At 38.0% G+C, this 20,649-nt stretch overlaps 2 protein-coding genes across 3 annotated transcripts; both read left to right on the top strand.

Moving 5' to 3' along the window:
• Positions 1-203: 203 nt before the first annotated feature.
• rom1a (retinal outer segment membrane protein 1a) lies at positions 204-3,477 on the top strand. Its single transcript, XM_040151090.1, has 4 exons — positions 204-353; positions 2,257-2,687; positions 2,816-3,062; positions 3,271-3,477. Exons 1-4 carry the CDS (start codon positions 204-206, stop codon positions 3,475-3,477), a joined length of 1,035 nt encoding a protein of 344 aa, XP_040007024.1.
• A 2,264-nt stretch (positions 3,478-5,741) lies between these two features.
• frmd8 (FERM domain containing 8) lies at positions 5,742-20,298 on the top strand. Of its 2 annotated transcripts, none has more exons than XM_040150575.1 (11): positions 5,742-6,188; positions 7,783-7,880; positions 7,977-8,144; positions 8,439-8,540; positions 12,284-12,342; positions 13,103-13,269; positions 15,560-15,775; positions 15,906-16,029; positions 16,183-16,332; positions 17,053-17,281; positions 17,429-20,298. In XM_040150575.1, the coding sequence occupies exons 2-11, from the start codon at positions 7,790-7,792 to the stop codon at positions 17,539-17,541; spliced, it is 1,419 nt and encodes a 472-aa protein (XP_040006509.1). In that variant the 5' UTR covers positions 5,742-6,188; positions 7,783-7,789; the 3' UTR covers positions 17,542-20,298. The 2 variants fall into 2 exon arrangements, with proteins under 2 accessions (XP_040006509.1, XP_040006510.1); XM_040150576.1 differs by lacking the exon at positions 5,742-6,188 and adding an exon at positions 6,246-6,902.
• Positions 20,299-20,649: the final 351 nt, after the last annotated feature.

The raw sequence follows: 20,649 nt of genomic DNA, 5'->3' as shown, positions 1-20,649 counted from the left end.
ATTGTGCTTGCACTGTTGCTACTAGTCCATTTTCCAAATTCCGTGTTGTATTTCATCGTTGTCATCTTCATCTCTGAGCCTTTGGAGTCCTGCCTCTCACCTTTGCTCCTCTCTCACAGACAAAGCACAGCATCGTCCCTCGTCGCCTCTTCGCACTCCTTCCCCTATTCCCCCGGTAAGACTCAGAGCCCATCGCTGCAACCATGGTGGTGATGAAAATGAAATTCCCCTTTCAGAAAAGGGTGAAGCTAGCCCAGGGACTGTGGATTCTCTCCTGGTGTGCCACAATGGCTGGGGCTGTAACCTTCAGCCTGGGGTGCATCCTTAAGTTGGAGCTCCGCCGGAGGGCAGAGGTACTTTTTCAAATTTAAATGCACAGACTTCATTATTTCATACTTACAAAGCTTTGTTGTTATAGACATTTTTTTTTTTTTTTTACATTTGATTTACCAAAAAATTGCAATGATTTTAATTACTGTTTAATTGTAAAATGAGTGACATGTAATGATATTTTCTTAGCGTGATAGAGATTATATAGTCTATAGAGACTATATAGAAAATAGATAACACATAAACTGCTAATAATGATTCTAAACTCGAAATTGTGCATTAAATATCTACGTTCAGGGACAACATAAGTGATTACACTCTAATGCACTGATTACATAATTAACATCAAGTATACCTGACAAATGCCATCTGTGCCTGACCTACTTTTAAAATGCTGCTGCAATCATTTGGGGAGAGAACTTAAAAATCGGACAAAGTCTTTTGAAAGGATAAATTAAATTTTGATACCGGCAAAGAAATATCCTTGTTAATGGAGAGATAGATACACCTGTGACCCACTTTAGATCCTGACTCATCATTTAATAAACCAGGCTCTGTCAGTCTTAATCATCCTAATCCACATTTTCGAAGACTGTCATCACAACTTTGCATCATCAACAAAACTACAGTTTTTTTTTTTTTAAGCTTATTTCGTTGTATTTTATTCCCGCATGGAAATAGTTTGCAATAAAATATTTTCAGCCTCAAAAACATCATCTTCAGTGTGAAAGCTATGCTATCACAGTCTTTTGAACTGTTTCTGGCATTTTTAAAACTACCAAAAAATTTTTTTTCAGTGATTAAGAAGTTTTTTGACAAGAAGGGCCCTGAACCATTTTGATAGTTAAATCTTTTGATAGCGGGGGTTATGATAGTATTCTATTTACACGCTTTAATGGCTGTAAAAAGTGTAAATGGATATGTGAACATTATGGATGGGAAAAGAAAAAAGAAAATGAAAGACATCTATAATAAATAAATAAACTAAACAGAATTTATGAGGCTACCAGAAATGTATCATGTCATGCCACAATGTTTCTTACACTGCAGTTTACACCATTATTTTGCACAAAAGTCACATCAGTGTCATCACTCTCACAGAATGCAAGACGTCTTTAAAAAAGTGCACCAAAAATTTCCTTTTAACTAAAATCAACCACTTTAAAGTAAGAGGATACTGCACATCCTGTTTATGGAGCTCACCCATTTCCTGTTGAATATATAGCCATCAGTCCACGTTATCTTTTTCAGTTCTGCAATTGTAGAAAAAAACAGGAACCAGAACCTAGAAACACATTTGCACACAACATAAAGTCTCATAACCTCACAGGGCACTAGCACATTTAACAGGGGACAGAACATACAGAGCTGTAGGTGTGCTTGAACAACACATTTAAGGTCCAACAGCTTGGAGTGCTAAATAGACTCGTATTAAACCGAGATGCTATTAATTATGAGTATTTGTGACTGACTGTAAAGCTGAGAATGACATTTATTGTATGTGCATTTAGCACATCTTCCCTTAACTTTAAATTCAAGGTTGTACAGTCAGGCTGAATTATTTGGAGATGTATATAAAAATAGGCACAATACCTTTATTCCCATCTACATTTAAAATTGCAGCCATAGAATTATAAGTCTGAATATTTTACAAATACCAAAAAAATGATGTGAATTTTTTTTTCTTTAAACAACCAATTAAATTTAATTTGTTTATGGATGTCAACATATATTTCCAGGTGAATTTTGAATTTTCAGATAATTTAATGCAAAAGCGTTACTTCTGTCAGGTATTAATACAGCATATGTTCAGATATTTGTTGAAAGATTGTCCATCATTTTTAATGAGATACATTCTTATGTATTTTTTCCATCTCAAACAAATGTAACTTTTATTGATTTCATTACTGTGTGACTTGCTTACAGGTGATGGATAACACAGACATACATGTTGTGCCCAATACACTCATGATAGTTGGTCTGGCCTCCTTGGGTATCAACTACTTTTCATCAAAGATCTGTCAGGATGCCCTGGATGCTGGGCGATTTCCTCGCTGGAAGAACTTCTTGAAGCCCTACTTTGCTGTCTCGTGTTTCTTCACTGTCCTCATGCTGCTAGCTGTCATCATGAGCTATGCAATGAAGGGCAGTCTGGAGTCTTCTCTGAAGGTTGGCTTGAGGAACGGCATCCGCTTCTACAAGGACACAGACACCCCGGGCCGCTGCTTCCAGAAACAGAACATTGATCGCCTGCAGATGCAGTTTCAGTGTTGTGGAAACAGTGACTACAGGGACTGGTTTGAGGTCCAGTGGATCAGCAACCGCTACCTTGATTTCAGCTCTAAGGAAGTGAAAGAGTAAGTTGTGGGAAAATGGTAGGAGTGAGTTTCACATCAGTGAATATTTATGGGAAAAGAAGGACATCTAATTACAGTACTGTGTTTCAAGATGCAATCTGACACACATATTTTCTTTGTTTCCTTAGCCGCATCAAGAGCAATGTGGATGGCCGTTACTTGGTAGATGGTGTCCCATTCAGCTGCTGCAACCCCAGCTCTCCACGGCCATGCATCCAGTATCAACTCACCAACAACTCAGCTCACTACAACTACGAATACCAGACAGAGGAGCTCAACATCTACCTCCGAGGCTGCAGAGAGGCCCTGGTCAACTACTATATGGGTCTGATGAACACCATTGGGGGTGGAGTGCTGTCAATCTTCCTTTTACAGGTACACTATGAGAAGAATTACAGTGGTCCCACAGTGACTTCAGGCAGGGCTGGCGGTGCTACAGTGCACTTTTAATTTGGCGGTTGTACAAGGCAGAAAATTGGCTTTTTAGGGATTGGTACAGCTGCCAAGAGGTTATAAAACAATGTGATGGATGGCATTGTACATCTAACTTGCTCCCCCATTTCTCTGCCTTCCTCCTTCCCAGGGTTCTGTGCTGGTAAGCTTGCGGTTCCTGCAGACCGCAATGGAAGCAGTGGCAGGGAAGGAAAATACCGAAATCGAGACAGAAGGGTACCTGCTGGAAAAAAGCGTGAAAGACACCATCATGGAGTACATCGACCCTGTGCTGAAGTTCCTCCTGCTTACAAACAAGGTGGAAGAGGGCACTCCTGCAGAAGGAGCGACCACCTAAACAACATATGATGTACACACATGTAAATAATTTTTACCAAGAGAGCGCAACCAATGCGTGATCATTTAAATTTGAAAAGAGAACATGAAACACAGATTTCTATGAATTTCATAGATTTAGGGATAGTATTTTTTATTGTCAGATGACAATAACAGGTAAAGTAAATGTTTACTATATTACTATACTTGCCCATCCAAATTTCATGTGCTGAAATGATACCTTCTCTGTTAAGAAGTTATTGTAAATCCACGATTTCTACTGTTTTTGAGATACTTGTCAGTACTGCTTAAAATGAATAATATGGTCAAACTCAATGAGCACATTCTTTATTTTTTATTATTTCTCAGTTTTATTTTTCTGTCATTTACATGAATGATAAACCCCTTATTGTTAAATTTGTTTACAGTTCCACAAATACATCAAATCACTTCATTGCTTTTGAAGGTGATGTGCATTACTAATTTAATTCTTACGATACTTGTCAATGTAAAAAGCAATAAATCAATCATCAACCAATCAATCACCAGGTAAACAGTAATTCACAAGGTAGTGCACAAAAAAAGGATGTAAAGCTGACTGTAGAGAGACAAGAGGCACAAAGCTCCACTGTGCAACAGGACTATGACATGATATAACAGATGACTTATTAAAGTTTGAAGTTATTAATTGCCTTATGGAGTAAAGTCACTAATTCCTTCTTTCTCTAATGTAAATATAATACATGGAGACATTTTAAAACTTCATATGTCACCCTCCATAATAAGTGCTCCAAGATGCTACTTTCTCTCTGCCTCTCTTCTCCCTCCCAATGACAAGAATAGGATTAAGAAGATTGATTAATCGAAGTCAGTAATGCAGTGAAAGCCATCAAGTGTGTCCTCTGTTCTCTCACCTTTGTAAAAGCTTTTAATCCCATTTGTTAATACTCAGCCTGCTACCCTTGCAGTTAGACACCTGCGTAAGGTGGAAGTAAGATGCAGAGTGAACTATGCGAAGGCTTTGTCTGCCTTCGCACAGCACACTGCAAAGTTTCCCTTATGAAACACTAAATAATGAAAAAATGATTAAAAAAAAAAATAAATCTCAGCTTGATCAAACTGAGATTTAACTTTTCAGATGCAGATACCGTGCTGAGAGTTTGTGATCTCGGGGCTCCTTGGGCCTTTGATGAAGGGATTTTCTGAGAAAAACAATACAACGCACTAAAGTATTTACCCCTTAATTTCCCTCAGGGCCCTTCAGTAAATATAAAAGAATTCTACACTCTCTTTATAACCAGAAACAAGCGATTGGTGCATCTCTGGAATCTATTTGTAATATCAACTCATGTGAAAAGCTTTATTAAAAGCCCTTTTAAAAAAATGACTGTGTATTCACTGATTTTTTGGGGCTAAGCAGACTGCCACTGAAACAACAAGAGTTTAACATTTGGGTGTAGAATCAATAAAGCTGTGAGAGGCTTCCCATGTATTGTTATTGCAAAACAGCCAGGATGCATATCTTAATAAGTAAAAGTAATCATCAGTACTAGTTGGGACTCAGGTTTATTACTATAATTGCTGTTATATATGCATTATTTTGTCTTTTTTTTTAAGCTTTAATGTTGTTATTCACCACTAGATGTCCACTATTTCCACAATTTGGTTATACTGTATATGGTATTGTGTAAGTCATTCATTACTCTTGTTTGAAACTGATGTCAGACTTATGTAATATTTGCAGGTGGTGGCAGGTTATACACCTGTTGATCACTAGAATCATACAATAACACAAATTAAGTCACAATCATGCAATAAATATTACTTTTGTGAAGGTGTCAGAGAGGTGTTGACTAATGGTATTTTTTTAGGCTGTGGCTTACGATAGCCTTTGCATGTGGTGGGAATTGATTGCATTAGAGTTATACGGGTTTTTTTTTTTTAAATCAACCTGGAGGGCTACAACAAACATGTCAGTATGGTACAACAACAACTAGTCCACGTGCTACTAACATTACCACAGAATTGGTGCATGACTCAATGGACTAAAATGTATTACAGTGTAAATAACGTAACCCGCAGAGCATTTTGTAATTCCACAGCGAGACAGGGAATGAGTCTGGTTATAAACAGTCTAATATTCAAATTGTAATTAAAATTTTGGTTTAACTTTGGCTGCAACCTACTGTTAGTGAATAAATATACTAGCAACCTACAGCAGATTTAAAAAAAAAAAAATGCGTCTGCTGCCTGCGTAGTTACAGCCGGGACGACGTTTTGATCACGTGACGGCACGACGACTAGCAGTCTGGCGTTTCGAATCGTTCTCGGGATCGTACCTTTTAGAACCGGTCCCGTGTAAAATCGTTCAAAACGTACTCAGTCTGTCACTGGGCGTGCGTCGAAATTAGCTCCCGACAAACAGCTTGGGGTATTTGATGTTTTAAATAGCTGCTTCATTTATGAGTACGTCAGTTACTGGGGTGTTTCAAATCTCACAGCTTGACTGTCACACCCAGGAAAGAGCAGTTTTGGAACAACCGGATCGTTCGACCGTCACTCTCTCTGTAACTGTTGCTGCTGCCCGGAAAGCTAGTTTTAGACAGCAAGCTAGCCAGGGAAATACCAGCGACTCGCTGATTAGCTGATGTATTTAGCTACACTGTTTACAGAATTAGCGGGATCATACCCAGGATAAGCAGCGAGTGGAGGAAAATATAGGGAAACTGGCAGGTAGGTGGACAACAGAGACATTTTGTCCCATCACTTACCATTAACGGTAGCTGTAGCAGACTGTTTGAGATAACACCAAAAGTTAGCTAACTCACCAGATAGGCGACTAAATTGTTATTGTATTAATAGGTCTAAAAGTATCGTAGCAATGGCAGTGCGTCAATAAATAGCACAGTCCCCTGTCTTCAAGCTAACTTAGCTAACGCCAACGAAATGGAATTTAGTAGCGTTGAGTAGTTGCCTGGCATATCTTGGCCATTGTTTAGGCATGTATAGAACAATCCAGTTAAACTTTTCTAGCTAGCTAACCTTTGTCGCACGGGCCTCGGGCTATTCCCGTGATACCCCTGTATTTATCACCATGAAACGTTATTTAGACTATTGTGTAAATGATCTAAGCCATATTAAAATAATACATAAATGGGACTGAGTAACAGTGAAATTTTGGGGCCAAACGATCATTTCAGTTCAATAGGGTGAGGTCAACAGTGGTCGACTGGGATGTTCCGATTGTATAGGGTCCTTTCCCGTCTAATTCCACATGGGGGCACTGGTGCATGGTGAAATCTGGGCTAATTTAGCCTGATTACTTCTGCATTGAAGCATGACTGAAGGAAATGGATAAAGTGGCTTATGTCATTGAGAAAGACCTACCCGTTCGTGTTTCTATCTGTTTAGTAATCACTGAAGCAATTACTGAGGCCTTTTTTGAAGGTATGAGACTAAAGTAAAAGTATTACATATAACTATGTTAATATGAACACCACATGCACATACACTCATTTGCTGGCCGCTCTGATTTGATTTTTAAGAAACCAGTTCTGTGTTGACAAAATAACCAATTTTTGTACATATCCTATCTCATCACAAATATAAATCAAAACAATCCTTCCAGGTCCTCTGTCCTTCATCAGGCAGTTAAGGATAGGAAGTATGGGTAGAGCATTTTGCAAAGCTAGATAGGACACACCTGCAGACGTGCTGCCAATGTTGGCATTTGTGTATCTGCCACATATGTGGAGTATATATCATCTTTTTTTTGTTTTTTAACCCATCTCACTCATGAATGCTGTTTTGGAGTCTGGACTACTTTTCAAGTCCAGGCTTATAGGCTTTTTCAGGCTGTTTTCAATATTTTTTGTAATGTACATGTTATGTTACTGTGTATATAGAGTTAGGTCCATAAGTATTTGGACAGTGACACAATTTTCCGTAATGTTGCTTCTGCACACCACCGCAATGGATTTGATATGAAGCCATCAAGATGTGATTGAAGTGTAGACTTTCAGCTTTAATTCAAGGCATTTAACGAAAATATTGCATTAACCGTTTAAAAAAAATAATTACACTTCAGTCGCATCTTGATGGCTTCGTTTCAAATCCATTGTGGTGGTGTCCAGAGGCTACATGACTAAAATTGTGTTACTGTCCAAATACTTGAACCTAACTGTATATACACAGTAACATAACATGTACATTACAAAATATGTGGTGGTGTACGGAGGTTAAATTATGAAAATTGTGTCACTGTCCAAATACTTATAGATATAACTGTACCCTGACTTTGATTTTGAATTTGGCCATTGTGTTTCAGATTAGAGATGGAAGGAGATGATTGCAGTTTTCCTCCAGACTCATCAGATGATCACTCGCAAAGAGGAAGTGTTGCTTCTTCTGCAACACTTTCCCGTGGTATGATGCAGCAAATAGTAATGTGGTATTGTTTGGCTTATTTCTTTTCTTGTTTATTTTTTGATTAATTTTGTATATTTGCTGTTGTTCACACAGCTCAAGATGTGCTAATATACCTGTTTGGTGACAGTGCAGTCCACTTATCTGTAGAAGGGCTAGGCAGTGTCACTGTGCAGGAGCTGGGCCGCGGTGTTCGTGAGGCTCTCCGTATTCCTGAGTCTGCACAGGATGCTTTTGCCTTCTGGTTGTGTTCTCCACTGCTCGGTAAGAACTTTACACTCTACACTCATAAATGCTATCACTCTTTATCTGGTCAAATGATAGGCAAACACTGAAGTTATGAGAATATTGATGTGTATATGGATGCTTCTATCTTAAAAAGTGGCTACCAAATATTGCATAATATATGATGTTTTTCGCAGTATGTCAGGCAGAATATGTGTCTCTATGTCTGGGTCCAAATGATAAAGACTTGATATATATTAAATATAGCACAAGAATCAGAGCAGGGAAACAGACATATCTCTGTATTCATTTTATTTTGTCCATACTCCTCAGAATTGCAGTTAAAGGTGAGGCATCAACCCTACAAACTTTGTCGGCAGTGGCAAGACCTGCTGTATCGCTTCACTGAGGCCTCAGAGGAAGACATTTCACAAGGTAAGAGTTTGGTCTGTATGTTGCTGTGTTTATATGCACTAATTTGTAGCCAGATTTTTTGACAGTAGGCAAAACAAGAAACCTGTTTTTTTTTAATCAAGGCATGAAAGTGAGTGAGGACAGGGAAAGAAAGTGGCTGCGATAGCAGTGTAGAAAAAGCGTAAAGAAAAGGAAAGATCATTACTTGTAACAATATGCCTTAAATTCAAAGTTCGAGTAAAAGTGAAACTGAAATGAAGAACTCCACATGTTGTTTCCCACAGCTAAGCAGTAGATTCTTTGTGGAATAAAAAAAAAAAGTTCAAAATAAGATAAAGTAAGGCTCTCTGACTAAAGACCCTGTCCTCTCCTTCGTCATCAAATAACTCAATCCAAAAAAGAAAAAAAGGCTACATTCTTTTCAGGATACACCATCATATATCCAGCTTGTCAAGATGTATGCACAGTGGATATAAAAAGTCTACACACCCTTATTGTGAAATATGAAATTGCAGGGTTTTGAAATGTAAAGACAGAAATAACAAAAGAAAAATGTCAGACTTTTTCCATCTTTAATGTGACCTTCCAACAAACACAAATCCAGAGAAAAAAAACAAGATTTAATTATTAGGGGAAAAAACAAAAAACTACAACACTCTGATTGCATAAGTATGCACACCCTTTCATAATGGGGACTGTATCTGTGTTCATAGTTAACCAATCCATTCAAAAATCATGTATGTAGGTAAATAGCATACGCCTACCATCAGTGAAAGTGATTCTGATTAAACCCAGATTAAAGTCAGATGTTGCTGTATCCTGCTGGGAGAGTTGTGGTCCAACAAAAATTCCCAAAGAAACTTTGAGAAGTAATTGTTGAAAAGTACCAATCGGGGGAGGGATATAAAAGAATATCAAAGGCATTGCATGTACGATGGAGGACTGTCAAAACCATCATCGATAAGTGGTGAAAATGTGGCACCGCAGACATGTTGCAAAGATCCAGTAGTGCTCCAAAGTTGATGAGAGAACAAGGAGAAAATTTTATCAGGAAGGCTAACAAGAGGCCAACAGCAACACTAAAGGAGCTACAGGAATTTCTGGTGGGTACTTGTCACTCCTTGCATGTGATCACCATCTTCCGTATTCTGCATGTCTGGGCTGTGGGTTAGGGTGGCAAGATGGAAACCATTTCTTACAAAAAAGGAACATCAAAGCCCATCTAAATTATGCCAAAAGAGTCATTCAGTCACCCCAAACAATGTGGGAAAATGTGTTATGGTCTGATGAGACAAAGGTCAAAATTTTCAGCCTTAATTGTAAAAGATACTGTATTTGTTAGGTGCAAAGCCAATACATCTCATCATCCAAGGAACACCATACCAGCTGGGAAGCATGGTGGTGGTAGCATCATGCTTTGGGACTGCTTCTCTTCAGCTGGGTCAGGGGCTCTTGTCAAGATAGATGGGATAACTAATAGTTCCAAATATCAAGATATTTTGGTGCAAAAATCTGCTGGCCTCTGTCAGAAAGCTATAGATGAAGAGGTATTTCACCTTCCAAAATGACACTGATCCAAAGTACAAATCCGTCGACCAAGGCATGGCTTCAGAAAGAAATATCGAAATCTTGGAATGGCCCGGTCAGAGTCCAGACCTCAGTCCCATTGAAAACCTGTGGAATGACCTAAAGAGAGCTTTGCACAGGAGATCCCATCGCAATTTGAGGAACTTAGAATTTTTTTGCAAAAGAGTGGGATAAAATGCCAACGTCTAGATGTGCAAAGTTAATGGAGACTTATTCACAAAGACTTGTAGCTGTAATAAATGCAAAACGTGCTTCAACAAAGTATTAGTTGGGTGTGGTGTGCATACTTACGCAGTCAGGGTGTTGTAGTTTTTTTTTTTGTTTTTTTTTCTTAATAACTAAATCTTTTTTTCTCTGGATTTGTTTGTTGGAAGGTCACATTAAAGATGGAAAAGGTCTGACATTTATGTTGTTGTTATTTCTGTCTTTACATTTCAAAAACCTGCAATTTCATAAGGGTGTATAGACTTTTTATATCCACTATAGATGCACTACTACACGATTTTCTGCATTAAGCCTGTTCCTCTCGGTAACCTGGTTTCTTATGTCCAAACACAGTGTGTGTCTGTGTACGCTGAGCACCGCCTGTTTCTTTTTTCTCAGCTGTTCGCTCTGCATATGTAGCTTACTTAAATTGTTTGTGCCTTCTAGCTTACTTAGGGCAACTAAAGGATACAAGTTATATCAGGTTTGTTTGGATAAATAAAAGGAAAAGTAGTAGTCAGCACAATAAGCAATTAACACCTGTGGCTGAACAGGAAAAAAGTGAGAAAAGATTACGGTTACTGCATTTAAGTGGATATTTCGAAGAGAAGTAATATAACTTAGACAACATGAGATATTTTTACAGTATAGAGTAGATATTGTTGGCTTTTTAGACATTTCTACCCTTAAATCTTTACCATATATGATTATTATTTTGAAGCACTTTTAGGATTAGGGATGTTACAGTCAATGTGTAGTAACGTCAACCATATGTTGACAAATCCTTTCCACATTAGATAACCTGAACATTAAAAAAATGTCATGTACTATATTTACCCTTTTTGTTTTAGAGAAAGTACCTGTCTATCATACAGAGATGGCCATATAGAGTGTGTAACAGTATTATTGTTTCCAATTTTAAAGTAAGTTAATCTGAGTAGAGCTGAAACAATCCTTCAATAAATTGATTAAACAATCAACAGATTTTTTTTTTTTTTGCAACATGTTTGATAAATAGTTATTCGTCTTAGTCACTTTTCAAGGAAAAATGCCAAAAGTTCCCTAGTTCCAGCTGATAGACATTTTGAACCACTTTTTGAAAGTTGATTAATCAACTGATTAGATAATCAAGGAGTAGGAGTCAAATGAATCTTATACCATTTAATGTGTAATAGAAACTTATCAATTTAAATGCATGCATAATGCATTATTATGGGTGTTACAAACCTTCAGTGTATTATGATGTCCTATAATAATCATAAAGCATTACAATGTGTGATCATAAAAATTTATGATAACATTTTGTGATTAAGAGAAATTGTAATGCATACTTACAATTCCTTTTGACATTGAATGCAACTTTTATGATGCAGTGTGTTATACAGTTATACAGTATACAGTATACTCCATAGTCTAGTATTGATGAAGGAAACCAAAATGTATCTAATGAATGTGGTCAAGGATTCAACTTTCTGTTAAGTTAACTGGGACAAGACCCAACTAGGATTTTATTTCTACAAAGTACAACTGTTGGTTATTGCTCTGTCAGAATTGTTAGCCACAGTGGAGTTTTGGTGAAGTGTGAGTCTGGTGTTATTTCTGATTACTTTGCCGGTCAAAGTAGAACAGCCCACACTTTTGTGTGCCTTTCGTCCAGTGAACTGGTGACACAGTGACAGCTTACCACAAATAAAACAAAAAGGATCACGAATAATTGCATAATCGTTAAAATACTGTGTTTTTCTGGAGTAGGTAGGGATACCACCCACAGTACAGGACTGTGAGCCATAGCAGAGTGGGTTGGAGGGGCCTTGAGTCGTAAATGTGATGTTATCCCCACATCTACTGCAGTGTTTGTCTCTATACCCTCACTCCTCCACTCTGGGTGATTCGGCTGAATTTCATCTATTTGAATGATCTGAAAATGCAATCACCTAATCCTAACGCATCATTGTCCTCTGCTTTTTCCTCAGATGAGCCATGCCTCCAATACAGACGGAATGTGTTTTATCCTAAATCTAAAGAGCTGCAGGTACTATTAACTCTAATTCTCTGCAAAAACTTCAATTAATCTTAGGTATGAGCAAATTATGAAGGCACTGTTATGGTTATGATACTTATATAGCGCGCTTATAAGTGGACGGTGCTTTCTACACACGCACGCACCAATGATACATCAGGGGGAAGTTGGGGTTCAGTATCTTGCCCAAGGATACTTCGAAATTTGGACTGGAGGAGCTGGGGATTGAACCACCGACCTTCTGGTTAGTGGCAGCCCACTCTACCTCCTGAGCAACAGCCTCCCCATCTTTCACTTGGTACTAAAGATCCAATTTTAGTAAAACTCTTGACTCATAACATGCTCAGTGGATGTTAATGAAGATTTTTGGTTAATGTATGAAAGTCATTAGAGTGCAGTGGTCATAATGGGTTTTTCATGTAAATCAGAACTGCCATTCCATTGGCTTCAGAAGGGCTATTGGGGTAAAAATGTTTTGCTCTGTTATATAATAATCTTTATGTACTGAGTACTTTTCAAAACCCAAAGTTACAAAGTGCTTAACGCAAGGCAGAAAAGTGAAATAAAAAAAAAATGTTATATTAGCTCATTAGAACCAATTTAAGTATAATAAAAAAAAACCTAAAAAAAAAAAAAAAAAAAAATGGATTCAAAAAAAAAAAAAACCTAAAAAAATTTTTCTTTCAAAGATATTGGGCTTAGACTAACTGTCAACAACTAATTGTCCAGGTAAGTGTTGGATAATTGTTGACATTGTCTCACTCCTGAGCAGATCGAGGATGAGGGAGTGCTGAAACTTCTGTATGAGGAGGCCAGGAACAACATCCTCACAGGTCGATACCCCTGCGATCCTGAGCACTGGACAGGTCTTGGAGCCTTGTCTCTTGCTCTTGATGAGGGAACTGGTCTGGACAGCCAACAGTTTACATATACTATAAGGTAAGATAGAAAGGTTGGTAAAACAAAAATTAAGTTTTTTTTCTTTCTATACATGATGGCATTGTTTACAGTTGGTTTTCTCTTAAAGGAATAATGTGACATTTTGCTAAATACACTTATTTGCTTTCTCCCCGAGAATTAGTTGAAAAGATCAATACCACTCGATGTAAGGCTGCAGCCTGGGGATGATGGTTGGTTTAGCTTATTTTAGCATAAAGACTGGAACAATGAAAAACAGTTAGTCTGGCTCTAATCTATCTACAGGCACCACTAAAGCTCACTAGTTTATGTAGATTAAACATTTTTGCTTAATTTGCAAAAACTAGTGAGCATAGAGGTGCTCACTAGTTAAAACTGAAATGTCTTCCTGAAGTTCCAATCCAAGAGAGAGACCAGTACATAACCTCTCATGAAACCAGAATTTATCGATTTTCCACTTCGGTTCTTATATAGATGTAGAGGTATTTTTTTAGCCTTTGGACAGAGCTAGTCTAGCTGTTTCTCCTTGTTTCCAGTCTTTATGCTAAGCTAAGCGAACAAGATGCTGGCTGTAGCTTTTTATTTAATGAACAGTTATGAGAGTGGTATCGATAACTTTCTTCAGGAAAGCGAATAAGCATATTTCCCAATGTGTTCAACTATTTCTTTTAACAAATTAGCCTTTTTTGAAATAAATGCTGAATATATGAAAATGAAGTTGGCAATAGATACATGTGGTGTAACTATATGGACATACACTGAAATTAATTTTAAAATCTGCCATCTTCTGGTAAGATAATCAACATGCTCATACTTGACTTTCCTTTCTTTGGCTCCAGCATTTGCTTAACCTTTTGTGCAGTTCAAAGTTGACTCGATTATCGTTCGCCCTTTTAGAAAATGAAGAAGTACATCATGGCTATACTGTTGATTTTTATCAGATGTTGAAAGGATGCCTAGCTACAGCTCAATGTACTAGAAACATTTTGATGATGTAAAAAGCACAACTAATCTCATGTCCATAAACCCAGATATTTTAAAGGGCAGCTAGTTGATTTAGCAGCTACAAGTACTGTGGCACAATCAACAACAAAACATTGGAATTGGATGAAAATCCACATGCGCTGTGAAAAAAGTCAAGGCAATTTTTTTTTTTTTTTGGGTAGAGGCTTTAATTTTTTCCTATGTTGATAACGCTCATATTGTGCGAGTGGAGTAATTTACAATTGCTTGTTGGTTTGTACGTGCCAAGCGCAAGAATGCACAAAATGACATTTTTGATTGGAGCGGGATGATCATGGGAGTGCTTTTCTGTCTTTCTCTCTAAAGCCTTTTGCGATTTGATTGAGATTAAAGGGCTCAGTAAGTGCTTGACAGAGCCTACGAATCACTGTACATATAATATAGAAATATTAAAGGAGTGTAGTCACTGTTGTTAATTTAGGTACTTAGGTAAGACATTACTGGCTGCCTACAGTTAGTAACAGATATCTGAATAGATAGTTTGAATAGATATTTGTTGCTTGCAATGTTTTAATAAGGTCTTAGCTTGTCAGTGTTTTTTATCTGTCGTTTTGGTGTTAAATAATTATTAAACAGAAATAGATAGTTTTAGGTGTGTGCCGCATCAAAACAAACATTAGCTCTTCGTCCCAAAAGTCCAAAGGTTACTTTCTGTTTTCTCTCTTTTTCTGTTTGACCATGGATCATGATGCAGTAGAGCAGATCAGAAAAGACACTTAGTTTATCCTGCACATATAAATTACATGACGTTTAATGTCAGAAGTAGAGCCAAATCAGATCATCTGGGTACCTACTGATTGAACCATTACAGTATTATAATTACTGGTTGCAGATTATAAACTCTTTTCAGAGCATCTCCAGGCAATCATCAGTTGCATCTTTATGACGCTGAAGAACAGAAGCTGTCCCACTTAAGGAGATTTTTTTTTGTCAGGATGTGAGTGGTAGCAATTGAGGAGAGGTTGTCAAAACATGGGCAACACTTGTACTTTAAGGAACTTTATTGTGAGACCAATGCATTTTGGCCTGTCGCCTTTCTCTTAAAACACACTGAAGAGAATATTTAAATGAAATAGGCATTAAAGAAAAAAAATACACTGGCACAAGACAGTACGATGCATTGATGCACCTTCATGTTAAGCATGAAGACAGAGCAACAGAAGCAAAGGACGACATGAACTTAAGAGGTGAATGTTAGCAAATGAATTGTTTGATTTCATTGTACGGATTTGCACAGATAAAATGCACTAAATGTGTACTATAAAATTCTCTTCTCTACTTTCGACAGAGAGAAGAAGCTGTCCTCTTTTCTGCCTGCACATGTTGCCATTGGGAGTGGAGGTTTACTCTCCACTCTGAGAGGGAAGTCGAGCCGTCAGGCAGGGCTGGAGCAGAACCTGTTGGAGGAGTACAGAAAGATCAGCACATCTGCTGGAAACCCTCCTGAGCCCACACAACTCCTACACCAGTACCTCAACACATGTCATACTCTGCCTTATTATGGGTAAGAATTTGGGTAATGAGCCATCTATACTCTATATTTGTCTACAAAAGATTGTTCTAAAACTCAAAGGCAATGATAAATATACCTCAAATAACTGACATTTTTTAATTGACATTAACTGCACAAACAGGTGTGCTTTCTTCTGTGGGGAGATTGACAAACCAGTGCAAGGGATCCTCCAAAGGGGAAAACGCAAAGCTGTCAACATAGGGATCTGCCTGGAGGGAGTTTATGTGATAGATGTCAAAGAGAAGGTGAGCACTGGATTTTTCTTTTTCTTTTTTTTGACAGCTCTGTAAAACGGCAACACAACGCCATGTTTCTCACAATGTGCGTGTGTGTACTTAGCACTTATTTCTCTTCATGAAACTATCCTGATTTCTCACCTTGAACACGTTTTCTTGCAGCATGTACTGCTTGGCCTGCGTTTCAGTGAGCTCTCCTGGGACCACAGCTACCCCGAGGAGGAGGGGGACTCACACATTCTCTGGCTGGAGTTTGATGGAGAGGAAGACGGCACTCCTGTCAACAAGTTACTAAAGATCTACTCAAAACAAGTAAGAAAATGTTTGTGGAATAAAATTAAATTCACAAATCATGAACCATGTATTTAACATCTGTACATACGTCAGTATGTTGGAGTTTGACAAACCAACACGTATACTGTAGCCTAGATTGCCTCAGAACTGTTGAGTGTGTTGTGTTTATTGGTTTGTTGTTTTTTGGGTCGCACCCGTCCTGACCTGGGTGACACCTCCACCGTCTCCGCTGTAGTTTGAATGAATTTAACATCGTTTTGCTGCTGGAGAGGGTGACAGATGTAGTCCTCTTATCTGTGTCTCACTTCAAATGTTTTCAACAAGGGGAGAGGATATGCAGCCATCTCTGGAGAGCACAGTGCACCTGGTCTTTTGGAGCGCTTCAGGATCGGGTGCAGCTGCTGTACCTATTTCTTCTTACCGGAGCACAACACTTGATATTAGGGTTGAAACCTAAAAAAGTTCAAATAATTTCCTGCACTCTTATCTATATCATCCTTACTCAGTGATTCTTGGGTTGATGAAGACTGTCTGAGCAAACAGATGGTGAAGAGATGTTACATAGTGGTAGAGGCAGTCAGAAATAATCACACCAGACCCTAATCCAGGGCTGGAAAATGTGACCTTTTATATGTCTGTGGTTCAATAATGAACCATCAGAAAGTTAAGTAGAGCTGTTAATTACATTACTTCTAAGGATTAGATTCAGTAATTTGTCATTTTTTTCTCTCGAACCAGGCAGAGCTAATGAGCGGCTTCATTGAGTTCTGTGTGGAGCTGAAGTCTGCGGCTGAGGGAGGAGCTTCGGCTGAAACAGACGGTGAGGTGAGTCTGTCTCAGCAGCCCGCCGGGCAAGATGGCAGCAGCAAGAACGGACGGGGTGGACGGCGCGGGATGCTACACAGGCAAAGCAGTGTTGTGTGCAGTCGTGTCCACTCACTTAACACTATCAGCTACGTGGACAATGGTGAGTCTAATGGTTACATTTAGTGGTCCTAGCCTATTTACGGTGTAATCTCTTTAGAGTTAGAGCTACTTCTATGCCAAGTCAATCTCCCTGTAGTAACTGCAGTTGGAGAATTTTTTTCAATACTGGTCCTTTTTTGTCTTTCAGGAAAAGAAATCAAACGCTTGAAGCCGAAAAGAGCTGCGTCCTTCTTCACCCGACAGGCGTCTGCACCCACGTACTCTGCTGTGCAAGTGACAGAGAGTCTGGAGCAGGGATAAACTCACTGATCATCTCTGACCCGTTCCTCTCAAAGACCAAACCTGAACATTTTACACTGAGATTTAAAGAAAAGACTTGATACGAGTTTGAGACATTTAACCGATAATATATGAACATGCAAAGGACCAAGCTAGGGATCTAAGTGCGTGCGACGATATTTATCTTTTGAAGTTGTGTAGATTAAAAGAGTACAGCAATGTGAAAAAGAAAAAGATCTATTAACAGCTATGCTTCCCAGGTTAAACTGAAGTGGCTATTCATTAGATGGCCTCACATAAAGGAAAATATTCTCTGAGCACCATGTGATGGACTTCCTTCATACGTCTGAGACAAGCCTTAGAGAAACCCTCAGATGATGACTGTGTGACATCTCATGACCTTTTTGACCTTTCTGCAGCGCTCTGGAGAAGTTTTTACTCCTACTATTCAAAAACTTTAAACCTAAAATGAGTATAACCACTGCATTACCTCTTTTTACTTTAACTCTCCTTGGGGATTGAACACCAAGAACATCGCAATATACCCCCTTATACAATAAACATGCTCCTCAGATCTGTAAGAGTTAACAGAAGCTCTTTACAGTCAGCATGAGAGACACTTTCAGGGGACGATATAAGGGCATGTTCCCACTATTCTGCTTTTTTAAACTGCCAGTGCCTTGTTCTCATGAAAGGGTGAAGCCACTTTAAAAAAGTACTGGTAGAAATGTTTAGTGTGTGGTGTTACTGATCTTAAAAAGTCTGTATGGGAGCTCATTGGCTGTATTGTGGAAGATTCTTGTATGTTCATGTATTTAAGAGTTTGACATAATTAATATTTGATGTTATTTGCAGCTAGTTATTATGGAAAGAAAATGCAAGTGGCACATCCCACATTTTAAAAAGAATTTTTATTTGTAAAAGCAGAATAGTGTGAATTTGGTCGAAACGTGAAATAACAGGATAAAACAGGCGTTTTACAGAATCCAGTTGTAGAAGCCAGAATTGCAAGTTCATAGTATTAAGTGTTCATTGGGGAGCATAAGTTAATTCACTCCAATGAAAGAATCAAATCAGTCAAACTACCCAAACCATATAGTAAGTTAAAAAAAAAAAAAAAAAGAACTGACAATTACTCTAATAAAAGCTTTCGTCCCAAGCAATTAACGTACTGTACCATGCTGCTATTCCTGCCACTAAATAGTCTGCAGTTGCTTTCGAGTTTGCATATCCAAGTTAATATTCCTAATCAGCACCATCAGTACAAGTGACATCCATGCACAGGTCTGGACTTGACTCTCACTGGCTTGGTCAGACCTGATTAGCAAAGTAAAACTGATGCAATATCATTCTTCTGCAACGTCTGACATGAGAGAGACTAAAATAAAAGAAACCTTGCTGTTAAACTGTTATCAGCACTACATTACACAAAAAAATTCAAACTTCAAACTGCAACTTAAAATGTATAAGTTTTGGATAGCCATTTTAAATGATTGTTTTTCTCACAAACACAATCATGGTTGACATTTGAAATAGGGCAGGGAACACTATCTTTGTATAATGTTGTTGACGCCCTGTTTTTCTGCTGTGTGACAATCTATTTCAAACACTCCCGTGGGTTTTTTTCAGGAGAAAACCATGTAACTAGTCATGGTAGAAAGTAGGACAATTTTTTCAACCCATAAAGAAAAATTCAATGCCCAAGTTTATCTGATAAATTCAAAACCATTTAATTCTGAGATATGTGGTTGTCACTTCACAGTGACAGTCTACTCTGTGTATATAGCAGGGATGAACTGACCAAGAACCTTTGACTATGCTGTTGAAATCTACATCTGTACACCAAAGCAAGCCTATCTAACATGCTGCAACACAGTATGCTACCTTAACGCTCCAGAGACGGATTTCAGTCTCCACCTGGCAGAGTCCCTCCAGGTGTCTCTCTGAACTTCACCCCCAATGCTGATACAGGCAGTTTCTGTCTCTGCTGTACATTTAACAGATACGTTCACCTCAGAAATGGCCGTGAAAGAAGTTATACATCTATATAACACTGCCATATCTCCTCATTTGACATGTGGTGACATCATGTACTCTTCCTGATTCTCCTGTGCATGCAAACTGCAGAATGTTCTTACATTTCTATGCTTTTGACTTGTATGTCAGCTACTGTCTGTACCCTAACTGCAGCAGTCCAGTATATTGTTGCTAATGTACACTATGCATGTCACATTGTAGAATAGGCATTCCGACAGATGACACATTATGTGATTCTGCACTATTAATACTAATACACTGTTTTTAAATCTTTTACATCTGCAGATTGTTTTGTATTGATTGTTAGTATCTATGAGAGAATATTTTTACTTTGTTTTTTCATATACTTGACAGTGTTTGTACACTAGAATGAAGAGGTCATTTTAAGCATTATCTTCTCAAGCAATCACTTTGCAGAAACATAAAGTGCCTTTTTGTTTGTTGTAAGTTGGCATCTGAATGACTGCATTGGTGCTTGGAAACCAGGAATGTTGGTAGTGCTATGGTTTAAAAAAAAATGATTTGTGTTTTGTAATGTATTTCCCACATTTTCAACTAGACAATGCATTTCATCTTTCTTAGCGGATGTGAGTATATAGATAAACTGGATAACTACACTGGGCTGCCTGTTGAACAGTGTATGGTGATTCCTTTCAGTGCAGTGGACAGTCAGTTCTGCCTTCATTGAAATATGTCCGATATGTTGTTTTTTTTTTCTTTTTAATAAACAGATGCAAAGTGGCCCTGTTTCTCAGAGAATAGCTGTGAAAAATTGTGTTCACGACCTCCCTACCTACACCCTTAGTGTACTGAAGCCATACTCATTTTAACTAACATGTTATCATATGTATGATTTTATTCAGCATCAATTTTTTTTGTCACGTGTTCTGCTTTTACAACTATTGTAGATTTATTTTACAATTAAACCATTAATTTAATTGATACACACACTGTATCATTTCAACTAGATACATTTAATAAAGTTTGGAAAAATATTGTATTGTTAAAGTTTCATGTTTGTAATAATGTGCAGGGACGTAAGCATTATTTAACATTTTCAATGACTATTTAGAGAGTTGCTTTGGGATTACT

This window comes from Xiphias gladius, chromosome 17, assembly GCF_016859285.1.
Source record: "Xiphias gladius isolate SHS-SW01 ecotype Sanya breed wild chromosome 17, ASM1685928v1, whole genome shotgun sequence".
NCBI lineage: Eukaryota > Metazoa > Chordata > Actinopteri > Istiophoriformes > Xiphiidae > Xiphias > Xiphias gladius.
Note: the sequence above shows the minus strand (reverse complement) of the source record. Positions and strands in the feature narration are given on the sequence as shown.